Consider the following 13,918-nt stretch of genomic DNA (forward strand, 5'->3'; position numbering starts at 1 on the left):
GGATTGGTGACGGGCTTCCACCGAGCCTCCTGGGCTGGGTTGTTTTTTTTTTTAAACATTCTAATTACTATAGAGTAAGAAGCCGACTCATTGACAGCCAAGGGCTGTGTTCATGTGCCCAACCAATCTGGAAGGGTGGTAATTGGACGCGCAGCCCAGCTCCCCTCCAAGGGCATCCCCGCTTTGCTCGGCCTAGGAGTGAGAGAGGGCCAGGTGGTAGCCGGCGGCCCTGGGCCGGGCTCCCAGCCGAGGGAGGAGAGTGTGACCTTGGGCTGCAGCCCCTCCGCCCTCCCTCCCCCGGGCTGTGACCCCAGGCCCCCCAGGCCCCCCTCATCCGTGATGCTCAGCTAGGGTCTTCCAGAAAGCCTCCTCCGCAGGGGGCACTCGGCAGGGGGAGACAGAGCACCCAGCTGGCCGCCCTGGGTGACCTCCCCCACAGGTCAGGCTGGCCTGGTTTGATCCCAGGTCTGGGGCTCACAAGTCAGCTGACCTGGGACATGGCCAAGTCCCTTTTCTGAAGGGCAGAAGAGACGCATCCCGAGGGGCCTGTGTGACTCTGTAGAAGCATGTTGGGAGTCACCGTCCCCAGCCCCCACCCTTGGTGACCATGGGACATGGGAAGGTCATCTCTGGGCCTCCCCACGCCTCAGTTTCCCTGTCTGAGTGGTCACGTTAAGGACAGTGCCAGTCTTGTGGGGCTTTGGTGGCCATCTGGATAAGGCGTGGTCAGGGTTGTACTTGGCAACGAGAAAGGCAGAGCCTTGTAGGTCTTGCCCGACGGGCAGGCAGGTGGGCACAGAGGCCCCTCCGTGCCAGCTGGGACTCAGGCTCTCTGTCCTTCCTTGTCCTCAGCCCCACCTGCCAACGTGGCCGCAGAGCCCCTTCCACACTCCGCACAGGAAAGGGGAGAAGCCCTGGCTCCCGGGAGGCGTGGCGTGGGGGGCAGCCTGCTCCCCTGGGTGGGGACCAGGTGCCGCGCCTGGAGCCTGCCAGCTGGCGCCATGGGCTCCCGGGCCACGCGGCAGAGAGAGGAGATGGTGGCTGCAAGTGGCTGCCCGGTGCGTCAGGCTGGGCAGAGCCGAGATCTGAGCTGCGGGTGTCCAGACGGGCAGGGCAGGGTGGGGACTGGCCTCCAAACCGGGCCAACTGGGATTGGGGTCCTCGTCCTGCCTGGAAGATGCCACGGGCTCATGTTGTTGGGTTGTGGGGCCTGGTCGGTGGCCAACGTCTAGGACAGCAAGTGTGGTGCGTGGTGACAGAGGAGGGTGTGACAGGTCAACGCCAGGATGGCGATGGCCTGTCCCCTCCCCTCCTTCCTCCAAGCCAGGCTTGGGGACGTGCAAGTCCGTGTGTTGCTATGACAGAGAAAGGTTTTGTTGAGCTTGTCGTTTGGGGGCTGTAAGTCCAGATGGCACAGAGTGGCTAGGCACTGGCCCTGGCTGTGTCACCTCAGGTGATGGCAGGATGGCAGACGCGGGACAGGAAGGATGGTCACAGTCAGTCACGTGTCCAGACAGGAGGCCAGAGAGTGGCTCAGAGCCAATGTGCTCTCATGAGAACTGACTCAGGCTCCCGAGGGTCACCTTGACCCCCCAAGAGCAGGCCCTAGTGACCACGGCCCTCCCACTGGCCTCCATGTCCCCAGTCTCTACACCACCACACAGGGACCACGTCATGTGAATCTTGGGGACCAACCACATAGATGACCTCTTCTTCCTGTGTGTCCTCCAGCGTCACAGTGGTCATTCCCTGAACATCAGCCCAGCTGGCCGTGGCCCTGGGTCAGGTGGAGCCCTGGGCTCCGGGACACCTCCAGCCTCCCAGGCCTCGTCCTGCCTGGCGCTGTGTGAGCCTCAGCTGGTGGGTGTCTACCCCACTGCCCGGTCCTCCATGGGGGGACACAGCTGCGTCAGCTGAAATGCTGCCCCTTAAAGCAAAGTCTCCCAAGTGGCCTCCTGAGGCTCCGGTAGCTGTGTCCTCCCGAAGGTAGCCCCGTGTCCTCGGGGCAGCCACAAGGGGAGACGGCTGTGCTGGGCGTGGCCAGCTCCCGGGTGGTTCTACTGGCGGGGGGGAGGCGGCCTGCGGTGGCCTCTCCCTTTGCCTCTGTTCTGACGTCCATGGGTTTGGCTCTGGGAGCCCCAGTGCTTGGGAACCTTAGGCCTGTGTCCAGGGCCGGTGCCCTTCCCTGGTGACCCAGCCTGTGCTGAGGGGACTCGGATCACGTGGTTCCCTTAGAAAACCTGTGGCCGAGCTCGCTCTGGGCTCTACCCACAATGTGCCCACCAGGCTGGTTCCCTGGCCCCGGGCAAGGACAGGGCAGGGCCGACACCACACCCCACAGGTGGGTCGCAAGAGGAAGCAGCAATGCCGAGGAGCCCAAGGCCACACCTGTGGGTCTGGCCCCCCCAGGCAGCTGAAAACCGGGCAGCGGGGGCCAGCGGGGCAGTGCCCAGAGCTGAGTCCTCTGGGCTCCAGGCATCGCCCTGCAGAGGCTGTGTCCCCGCAGTGCCCTCAGTCTGGAGCAGACCTTGGCTCCCTTGGCTAGAGGAGGGGAGTCCCCGAGCCGAGTCCCCAGGTCTCAGCAGGTGGCAGACTCGAATCTGCAGGGGTCTTCGTCTTGGAATTCACAAATGGGGCCGGGGTCTCCCGGAGCCTCTGCTCTGTCACCTGCAAGCAGAGTGCCCTGGGGGGACTGGCATGGGTTCCCCAGCCAGGCCCGGCCAGCCCTGCTGTCCTGTAGGGCTGCTCTCTCTACCGTGGTGACACAGCGAGGGCTCAAGGACGTCCACACCCTGACCCAGAAGCTATGAGGACACTTCCCTACTGGCCAAGGGGAAGTAGGTCACAGATGGACAGGGTGATCCTGGCACCCCATCAGGTGGGCACAGCCTGACCCCGAGGAGTCGCAGTGACAGGATTGCCACTGTGACGTGGTGGGGGGGACAGGATCCCAGGGACAGGATCCTCCAGGATCCCAGGCGGAGAAAGCAGCCTCTCGGCTGGAGCCTGCAGAAAGGAGCGCATCTGTGCAGGAAGCCTGGAGCCAGACCTGCGGCCTCAGAACCGCGGAGTGCCAGTGTGCTCGGTGTGCTCGGTGCTCAGTGTGCTCGGTGCTCGGTGTGCTCGGTGCTCAGTGCTTGGTGTGCTCGGTGTGCTCGGTGCTCTGTGTCTCGGTGCCCGGTGTGCCGGTGTACCCGGTACCCGGGCCCTCTGCAGGAACTCCAGGCAGCCCAGCCGCCCAGCCCGGCCCTCCCTAGACAGTTGCCCGAGGACTGTCGCTGTGCGTTCTGACCACAGGGCGTGTTTCTCCTCCCCTCCTGCAGGGTCACTGCTGGGCGCCCAGAGGGTGCTTGTTGTGTGCACCTGAGCCAGCAAGGAGTGGTGACCGTGACGTGGCTGGCGTGCCCTGTGTGTATGTCATCGGAGTCCAGTGATCACAGAGCTGAGGCCCCAGACCTGCGAGCCCTCGCAGTGGGCGCCGGTGCTGGGTGCCTGCTCCCTCCCTGCAGCCCCGCCCTCCAGCCCTGCCCACTGTAGCGCACCCTGCAGGCCTGGTGAGCAGAGGCAGTGACCTGGGCCAGCCCAGGCGGGGCCTCTGTGTCTGTCCACGTGGGTCTCACTCTGCACAGAGCCCAGCAGCACCCTGGTTGTTAGAAAGGAAAGCTCGTCTTCCCGCCCTGTGGGTCTCTGTGTGGTTCTGGTCCTGCCTTTAGCTCAGCCCCAGGGAATGGTGTCGGATCTGAAGGTCACAGGGGTCACAGGAGCCCGGGCAGGCAGGAGCACGCAGCTGCAGAGCTCAGGGGGCTGGAGCTGGGAGGCCTGGCCACGTTGCCCGCTGGGGACCCTGAGCCCTGGGAGGGCAGGAGGCCGCCGGGCCATGTCTGACCTGGGCTGGACACTGACAGCTGCCCATGGGCACCTGTGATCATGGACCCCAGCTCAGTCGCCCACCTCTTTGGAGTGAAGAGCTCTGGGGTCCCAGAGTCCTAAAATCCACCTGCCAAGGTGGGCCTCGGAGAGGGGGCTTCAGAGATGCGGGCCCCTGGGGGAGCCTCGCCCGTGCCCTCAGCCTGCACAGAGGACACCGCGCACGCCTGTGGCCGGGGCTTGCTCTCCGCCACACGAGGACGCCAGGTGGCAGGGGCACAGTGCCCCCTGGGGGCGCTCAGAGACGTAACAGGCCCTACTTGGTTGTCACAGTAGACACTGGAACAGTCTCCCCTGGATTCCTCGGGGGCTGACTGGAGACCCCACAGACCCCAGGAGCCACCATGCTCGGACCCCTTGATTCCCAGCATCCGCAGGTCCTCCTGTGGTCCCTAATCAGGGACACGCCTCGTGAAGGCTATTACCCGGTCCTGTTTGGGGAACGATGACAAGGGCTCTGTCCGCCTTTAATGTAGACACACTTTTTTTTTTTCAAATATTTTCTGCTGAGGCTGGTGGGGTCTGCAGATGCGGAAGCCAAAGGTGCGCGGAGTGACCGCGTGGGACTTGGAGGGAAGATGGGAAAAGCGGCGTCACATCCGGGCCGTCTGCACAGCAGTACTCAGGGGTGGATGGGCCGCCAGGCGAGGACCAGGTGGGATCCAGGAGTGCTGTCACTGCAGCTCAGGGAGCTGCTCTAGTGACAGGCTTTAGTGACAGACTGGCCGAAACATGGCGCTCTTGGTTGCAAGAGGCAGAAAACTCAGAGAGCTGGCTAAGCAACAAAGTCCTCCGGTCTGAGGCCACCAGGCCCTTCCCGGGACAGGTGCCCACTCAGGCTGCCCACAGGACAGCCTCCTCACCCGAGTAGAGATGTCCTCAGTGAAGACAGGGAGCAGAGACTGACCCCTGTGTCCCACATTCCCAGGGGAGCGTCCAGTTGGCTGGCCATCTCTCAGACAGGTCATGGACAGATAAGCCAGGGTGGGTCTTCCTCAGCCAGGGCAGGGTCGTTTTCAGAGAGGGCTGTAGGCCAGAAGACCAGATGGGTTCCTGGACAAACCCGGGGGCTGGGTGGCTGGACGGCCTCCCGGGCCGGGCACAGGGCCGTGTGTGGAGGGGGCCTGGTCCGCGCTCACCGCCCCACTGGGTGCAGATGGGCCATGAGGCTCAGAGGATGGCTTCCTGCCTGCCAGACCACCACTGTCCCGTGGCCCTGCTCTGTCCACGGGAATGGTCCCCACCTCCTGCCTGGCCCCTCTGGGGTCCTTATGAGTTGACTGGTGGCCTTGCAGAGTGTGGGAGTGACCGGGCCCTCTCCTGCTTCCCTCAGAGAGGACACACCCAGCACAGGCCCTGCCTTCCCTGCCAAGCTGCACCCTCCCCCTGCTCGGAGGGCTATTTTAAAGGACGCCAATCTGAGGCTTGTCACGCAATCTGTCACTCCTCACAAGCCTGAGGGGTAGACGAAGCGGGGTTTCCAGGTTTGGTTTTCCCCCTTTCAATGTGGAGTTTCCAGGCTCTGCTCAGGGCAGGGCTTTGGGGACACCACAGCTCACATGTCACCCAGATTCCTAGCCACCACTTGGAAAAAGGCATGTGACCCCAGATGCACAGGAGGGGTGTCCTGTTGAGGACGGGGCCCAGGGCATCCTTTGGTCCAAGCGTCCCATTTTGCAGTCGACAGGCAAAGGCCAAGAGGCAAAGCCAGAGGTCCCCATGGTCACCGCCTCAGCCCCGGGAGCCCAGGCTTCCTGGTGTGGGAGCTGCCTGCCCCACTTCAGCATCCCAGGGGCACCTCTGTGTGGGTCTTCAGCCTGGAGACAGAGCAAGGGGACACGGTCCATCCTGGAGTAATCAAGCACGGCCCACCAGGCTGTGCTGGGGAACTGGGCACCCAGCCGCACAGTGGACTTTGAACTGGGGAAAGAATGTTCCAGACAGAGTCCAGCAAGTGCAAAGGCCCAGAGGTGCAAACAACTCATTGTGTTCAAGGAACGAGAGGGTCCCACGCAGCCAGGGCGGAGCCATCAGGAGGAGAGGGTGAGGGTGAGAGTGCAGAGCCGGCGGGGCCATGGGGCACCGTCTGACTCACATTCTTCAAGGATTGTTCTGTTTATGGAGAGAGGGTCGATGAGGGGAGACAGGCACAGAACAGGGAGACAGGGGCTACTGCAGCCGTCCAGCTGAAAGACGGCAGTGACTCCGACTAGAGTGATGGTGACTGCTGGCCTCCGAGCTGTCTGGGCTGCTGCACGCACTGCTGAGCGCCTGCTGTATGCAGCCACCAGCCGGGCCCTGGTTGAGGAGGTGGCCTGGCTGGAGCGCTCTTGACTTCTAGGAGCTTCCACGTGGCTGAGGAAGCGGGACAGCGACGGCTGCATTGTGGTCAGCTTGTCCCCACCCTATGGACACAGGGACCTCCTGAGCCACAGGAAGCACACCTGCTGTGCGGGGTCCCGTCCGCTGCGTTCAGTGTGACGGTCCCTGTGCGTGGGTCGACCGCCACTCCTCTCCTAGCCAGGGCGGGCATCTCCCAGACCAGGGCCAGCGCAGCCTGCCTTGATCTGCCCACCTCCCTGTACTCTCTGGACTCTATCAGCTGCGGGTGACCCCGTGACCAGCTCCGCCAGGCTTGAGGAGTGTGGGGAGGACATCCTGGTTCACAGACCGTCAGCCAGCTCCCCTGACCGCGCTGCAGGGACAGGCGCTCCGCCCAGTGGCAGGGAAGGCCAGGGTGTCTCTCATCCCCACCACACGCTGGTCCCCAGTCAGCAGGAGGCTCGCCCGGGGATCCCGCCTGCCGGAACAAGGGCGTCCCTCAGGAATGGAGTGGTGCCGTGCCGCGGGCAGGAAGGGCGCTCTGGGCTCCTGCCCTTGGGATCTGCCCTGGAGGCTCTGCTGTTGGCCAGAACTCACTTCGAGGCTGCACCGACCGCGGCCGGGAGCAGAGTCTGGCCGCGCTAGTGGGGAAGCCAGCGTGCCTGCCGCAGCCCTGTGACCCCCACAGGACCCGGGCCTCTGCCATCGAGGCCTCTGGCTCCGGCGCTTCCCCCCTAGCTCTTGGCTCTGCCTCCCGCCTCATGGCGGCCACATTCTGGGGACCACCCTCTCCGTGGGGTGGAAATGATGTCCTGGGCCACCCAGTGCCCAACTCCTGCCACCTTGTCCCCTAGGAAGCCAGGACTTCGGCATCCAGACTGCAGAGTGTCTCGGAGGAAGGCCCACGTGTCCCACACAGGCCACGGGCCACTCGGTAGGAATGGCGAACCCTGAGGTCCCGTGTGAAGGCGGGCCGTCCTCAGCCTCGCCCAAGCGTCCCTGTGTGCAGGAGGGCTGCCCAGCCTCCGGTGGCTCTGACCCCAGGGCCTAAGAAGCATCCCCAGCCAAGGGACGCAGACACAAAAAGGCCATTTGCACGGCACCTCGGGCTCTGTCCCCTGGCGTGGGCTGCGGCGCTCCGGGAGCCGTGCTGCATCTTTCCCAGGTGCGCCCTGTGGACAGGCGGCCCAACCGTCTCAGCCAGAAAGGACTCGGCGGGGGCCTGCCTGTGTAGGAAGCCAGTGCAGCCACCCCCGGTCCCAGCCATGTCCCCAGGGTGGCCGGCCTGCAGGGCCACACCGGTGAGTCTGTCTCCCCCCTCGTCCCCAGCTCCTGCACCGTCCTGGCTACGGCCTGGCTCCCCCAGTGGCCTCAGCAGCAGGACGAGGACCCAGCCCCTGAGCTGTGCCCCGCTGTGGCCAGAGGGACACTCTGCCCAGCTCAGACCAAGCTCTGGAGCCCAGGCCTGTGTGGGCAAGGGGCAGAGGCTGGGCGGCCTCACCTGTGTGCCTTGGACTGGGAAAGGGCTGGGCCTCCAGAGGACGGGGCGCTTACCACAGGAGGGTCAGGCCCCCACCTCCGCCTCCTTAGGAAGGAGGGGGAGGGGGCTGCAGCCACCACAGGCTCATGTGGCCAGGGACCTGGGCTCGTGTTGTGCCGGGTTCCGCTGAGCCAGAGTCCCCTGGTGAGGGGGGCAGGTCCCAGTGTCATCAGGGTCATCGGCCACAGGGAGGTGTGGCCGCTGGCTCCTCTTCTCCTCCCTTTGCCTGTCCTGCAGTGCTGGATCTGGGTCCAGCATCAGCACCACTGAGATCCAGTGGTCATAGGAGGGGGTCGGCCCAGGGAGCTGGCCGCCCACAGCCCCAGGGAGCAGCGGGGCCAAGCTAGGATGTGAGGGGACGTGTCCAAGAACCGTCCAGCTCAGCTGCTCTCGTGTCAGACCAGAAGCTGAAGCCAGGTGAGGGCAGCTCCACAGGACGGGCAGGGCCAGGAGCCCCTGGACCTAGGCAGGTGGCCGCGGGTCAAGCCACCTCCAGGGGCGCCCCATAGAGCCCATGCTTCCTGGGGTGACCCTATGCCCTGGTTATCCTCTCTGAGCCCCGCCTTTGGACTGGGAGAGGCACTTATGGGGTGTGGCACCTGGGGAAGGTTCTGGAAACACCGCGCTGTGGGCGTTGGTATTGCTGGCACAGGCTGTGAGCTGCAAAGTCTGGGCTGGAGGCACAGCTGTTGGCAAGGGTCGGAGTGACCTTGAGATGCCCCCCAGGAGGTGGAGGCTCCTCAACTGAGTGAGACACCCAAGACAGCAGCAGCCAGGGAGGCAGCCTCTCCGTGTGCCCAGCACGGTGCTGGCCCTGGACGTGCATCCAGCCCGGCCCTCATGGCCTCCCTGTGAGTGGGAACTGCTTTGTCCCTGTCTTACGACAAGGAGACCACACATGGCCAGTCTAGCCTCAGAGCCCGCGGCCCTCATCACCACCTTCGGCTACATCTGTCAAACAGAGATGGGAAGCCCCTCAGCTGAGTGCTGCGTGAGGCCAACTCAGGTGACCGGCTTAGTGTCAGTGAAATGAGGAGACGCAGAGCATTGCTGTTAGCAGGCCATAAATATGTGGCTCTTCCCCTGCAGGGGTGGTGGGGTGTTAGGGTGAGGATGCTGCTGATGAAGGTGGTGCGGGAGGAAGATGGAGGTAGAGGTGGTGGTGATAGTGATGGTCATGGTGAAGACTGATGGCAAGGGGCTGATGTTGATGGAGGTGATAGTGGAGGTGGTGATGGTGATGGTGGAGATGGTGATGGTAGTGATGGAGATAATGGTGCTGGTGGTGGTGTAATGGTGATGGTGATGGTGCAGATGGTGGTGATGGTGATGGGGATAATGGTGCTGGTGATGGTGATGGTGGAGATGGTGATGGTAGTGATGGAGATAATGGTGCTGGTGGTGGTGTAATGGTGATGGTGATGGTGCAGATGGTGGTGATGGTGATGGGGATAATGGTGCTGGTGATGGTGATGGTGGAGATGGTGGTGATGGTGGTGGAGATGGTGGTGATGGTTACGGGGATAATGGTGATGGTGGTGGTGGTGGAGATGGTGATAATGGTGATGGTGACGATGGTGATGTTGGAGATGGTGGTGGTAATGGTGATGGTGGTGATGGTGATGGTGGAGATGGTGGTTACTGTGATGGAGGTGATAGACGCGATGGTGGTGGTGGTGATGGAGGTGATGAGTTACGGTAATGATAATTGTGTCCCTCAGGGCCCCCTCCTACCCTCGGGACCATGTCTTAGAGCAGTGTGTGGGAGCCGGAGAACAGTAATGCCCGGGCAGTGGTAGTTTGCTAAACGGATAGGAGACGTTATCCTTTATGGCGCTTCCCTTTCTCTCGTAAATTAATCGTGATAGCAGGGAGGACTGATGGTTTCTAATGTCCTCACAAAACCAAAGAAAAACTTGATCAGTTTTGTCTGGGCTTATGTTCTCTCCCCCCCTTGGTTGAGGACGTTACTGGTCTGTGAAATCCCCAAGTCTGGAAACTGTAGCTACCTGGCCCATCATGCTGCCCTTCCAAATGCTCTCTGGTAAACACGCACACGCACACGCACACGCACACGCACACGCACACACGTGTTTGGGCACATACACTCCTCTTAGCTCCTGGACCCTGGGCCCCCTGACCCAGCCAGGGACCTGCACCAGTCAGCCCGCCTGGCCCAGCGGTTTCCTAGGCAACCAGCACAGAAATGCCACCTGGGGGTTTAAGCAGCACAATTAAGAGTCGTACTGGCAATTAACAGCCCTGCGGTCCTTCAGTGGCTCCATGAGCCACTCTGCGTAACCCACTTGTCCCTCCAGGGCCTGGACATGTGTGGCCCCGGCGTGGACGCCCCAGGGTAGCCCCCAGCTGAGTTGCCTGCTCTGCTCCCCTCCGCACTTGCCTGAACTCTAGGGCCACCTGTGGAAGTTCGGCAGGACCCTGAGGCCCTGCCCTAGGGGCTGTCTCCAGGTGGACTTGGCCAGGGAGAGTGCGAAGGCGGGTGTGCAGGGCTCCAGGCAGGAGGCGCACGGGGCCACGTTTGGTCCTGATGCCAAGCGTGGGGGGCAGTGTCAGCTCACGGGTCGGTGCCTACCTGGAAGTCCCATGTGCTGTGCCTGCGGATGCCCTGAGGGTGCTTTGGGGTGCTGGCCCCCAGGCTGGGCAGCAAGCTCAGACACTGCGCATCTGCTCAGTGTCACACAGCAGGTCTGTGAGTCAGTGTTTTGTTGTTATAACTGAATTAAATTCCAGACGGGTCATTTATAAAGAATCAAGGCTCATTCCGCTCACGGCTCTGAGGTCCTGGGGGCTGCGCCTGGTGAAGCCTTCCTGCGGGAGGGGCCCCTGCAGAGTCCCACAGCCACGCAGGGAGTCGTGTGGGAAACAGGCACGTGCCCTAGTGGGGTCTCTCTTCCTCCTCTTTTGGGCCACCCCCAGGACCCCATCTAAGCCTAACCCTGCAAATGCCATCAACATATGACCAAGGCTGGAGTTCAAGGTGACTTTAAAGGAGAGGCATGTCCCCACCCCAGCATGATATGGAGAGAGGAGGCCATGTCCCTTCCTAGAGCGTCACTGAGGTCATGGAGCATCCAGGCTCTGTCCCAGGGGTCAGGGAGGGTGGCTGGTGGCTACAAGGCAGGTGCTGAGCTGACCTGCGTGGTGTGGGCGTGTGGCTTTGTCTTGGTGACCGTTACTGCTGCTGTCCATCAGTTGGTCATGCACCTTCTTCCGTGTGCCCAGGTGGCCAAGGCCATCATGCAAGGAAGGGCAGGTAATGATGCAGGAGGGACAAACCTGAGCAGAGGACGAAGTCCCATTAGCTATTTACGTCTGTGGTCCAATGGCTTGACTCGTTCTCCCTGTTTATGTGAGTGTGACAAAATGACCAACTTATATAATTGGCAACTTTTCTTTTGGCGATCTGCTTACCGTCTCAGCCTCCTGCTGCTCAAAGCTCAGTTGCTGAGTCTGTGGAACGCCACTGCTTCCGGCGTCTTCCGTGGACGGACACTCTGGTCCTGCCAGGGCACTCTCCTCACAGGCCTTCGAGCTGCGTGGCCTCAGGGCCGAGTGGGCAGTGCTGACGAGGGTGCAGGTGCCCAGGCAGTCACCAGAGCAGCAGGACGCCTTCAGTGTAAATGAGACTGCTCTCCTGATGGAGGGCACCCGTGGTCCTGCGCAGGGCATGGAGGGCAGTGCGTGCAGCCCTCCCTGGACAGGCCTGGCGGTTAAATGGCCAGCAGCCCCAGCGGCACTTAGAGCCTGAGCAGAGGGGCCTCATCAGCGTCAGCAGTGGAGTCAGCCACGGGAGGCCGCCTCTGCTGGGAATTCATGCTGCAGAGCTGGGCGTTTGGGGAAGGGGCAGAGAGCCGTGGGAGCCAGGCCACAGGGGACCCCCGTTGCCCTGCTGTCCGCTAAGGCAACATGGCTGCTGTCACAAATCTTGAAGTGCAGCCTCAGGGCGCAGAGGGCTTCTTCTTGTTCCCACAGCCCTGGGGAGCAGAGACCCACTCTGCATCTCACCTGGGGACCCCACCACCCTTAGGCCCTCCAGGTCCAGAGCCTTAAGCTGACAGAGCAGGAAAGGGAAGAGAAGGGGCGTGGGCTTCTTCAGAGCCTAGGGGTGAAGGGCCCGGCTGTGCTCACACCCCATTGGTGAGAAGGAGTCACATGTCCACACCCGGGAGCAAGGGCAGCTGGGAAATGTAGTCCCAGGCCGCCCACCTGCCCCCTTCCCGCCTCAGGATTCCCTGCTCAAGTCAGAGAGGAGTCTTGGGCGTAAAAGGAGCCAGACCTTTCTCAGAGCCCGGACCCGTGTTCACGTTGAAGTGCAAATGTGTTTGGGGTATTTGAGTAAAAAAAAAAATCACATTTACCTCGGAAAACAGAACCGGGGAGACTGCTGCAGAGGCCCACAGGAGGTTGGCCTCGGTTTCTGCCTGAAACCAGTCATTTGATTCCTGGGCAGTTTTGCAGTTTCCGGGAGGAGAGGCCAGCCGCTGACCGCGCGGTGTATCCGCTACCTCCCTCACTCCTCATACCCGTGCGTGCACCTCGGACCGCTGAGTCGCGAAAGCCCACACTGCTCAATCAGGAATCGAGTCACGTTTGTTTATCGTCTTTGTTTTTAGGAGAAAGTAACTGTAGGCAGGACAATAGGCATGTGTCCCTCTCCCCGAGGCAGCCACCTGCAGGTGCTCCGATGGGCCAGAGGCGGGCGGAGGCCACGTGCAGGCGGGCCGTGGCGTGGCGCAGGAGTGCGGCGGCCCTTCTGCTCCGCAGAGCTCTGTTTCTGCCCCGGAACAGCTCTTGACCCTCCGTGGCCAGGACTGGGGTTCATAGGTGTCCCCAGATTCTGCCGGCAGTCCCTGGAATCAGGATCCTCTTCTCCCTAGGACTTTCCCCAGGAGAGCGGGTCTCGGGCTTCAGGGGACGGGTCAACGAGAGCCCAGCACCGAGTGGGGTCGGCGTCCAGCACCGTGACCTCTCTAAGCGCTATTTCTCTCTTCTGCACAGAAACCCGCGCGGACCGCAGTAAGAAGCTCTTCCGGCACTACACGGTGGGCTCCTACGACGGCTTCGACGCTTCCAGGTAGGACGCGCGTCTCCCTGCCAGGACCTCTGGTCACAGGCACTGTGCGGCCTGAGCGCTGGGCCAAGTCGCGTGGAGCGCTCAGGCCCCTTGGTCTGCTTCCCCGGTGTGTCCCCGCATGGGCTTGCGGAAGCCACCGTCTTCCAGAGAACCTGCCCGTGGAGTGGCCTGTGTGGCCCCAGGGCCTGGGTGGAGCAGGAGGGGACCCAGTGCTGTCGAGGGAAACAGCAGTCCAGAGGCTGGGCGGGCAGTGGCCCGGGAGCGTCCCCCATGGGCATGTCCCCCTGGAGTGTTGGGGCCCTGCTGGGGCCTGGGTTCTCACCTCAGGCGGTTCCCCTCTCCGTTCCTGCCACTTCCCGCACTTCCCTGGCTTCCTGTTTGTTGCTGGAGGCCCTTCCCCTGCGGGGGACGCTGGGCAGGCGGTGGGGGCTGGTGTGTTGTGCAGGAGCCGTGCTCATCCGGTGGCTAGGCCCGAGAGGGGCCAGGCAGGACCGTCCCTTGGAGATGAGCACTCAGCCAGGTGGGGCTGTGATGGCCAGGTGCTGCCCTCCCTTAGAAGCTCGGTGAGCAGCATCTCTCCTGGCCACTGTGCCCTTTGCCAAGTCCCTGTGTCCCCGGTTGCGGGTTCCTCTTTCCCTTCATTTCTGTCCTAAGCCACAAGTGTCCCTTGGCTAGCCCTGCTACCATGCTGGGTACAGGGGCGTGGGGAGCCCACACCCCACAGGGGACTGGGTTGACGGGAGCCGGATGTGGTGCAGGGGAGGGAAGGAGACACAGGTATGTGACTGCGGCATGTAAGGGACCTGCCGCTGGCCCTGCTGGTGGCCGACCGCGGGCCTCTCTGAGAAGCCCAGCAGCCAGCCCTCCGAGGAGCAGGACCAGTCTGGGGAAGGGTCCCCATGCCCTGCCCTGGGTCCTGCCTGACCCTGGGGTCTGTGAGGAGCAGCTCAGACCTGCCCCTGACTCCTGTCTGCCTGCCTCGGGACCCGGCCCAGGTTGGTGCTGTTGACCCCTGAATCACGCGGTTGACGTTT

General features: G+C 62.7%; 1 protein-coding gene across 2 annotated transcripts in view; it reads left to right on the plus strand.

The window, feature by feature from the left end:
• Positions 1–13,918, plus strand: part of Shank2 (SH3 and multiple ankyrin repeat domains 2) — a 341,817-nt gene that overhangs the window by 195,089 nt on the left and 132,810 nt on the right. For both annotated transcript variants that reach the window (XM_071615968.1, XM_027944512.3), the window contains one exon: positions 12,809–12,884. In XM_071615968.1, coding sequence (XP_071472069.1) covers positions 12,809–12,884 — 76 coding nt within the window. The remainder of the gene's footprint in view (positions 1–12,808; positions 12,885–13,918) is intronic.

Source organism: Marmota flaviventris, chromosome 9, assembly GCF_047511675.1.
Source record: "Marmota flaviventris isolate mMarFla1 chromosome 9, mMarFla1.hap1, whole genome shotgun sequence".
Lineage (NCBI taxonomy): Eukaryota > Metazoa > Chordata > Mammalia > Rodentia > Sciuridae > Marmota > Marmota flaviventris.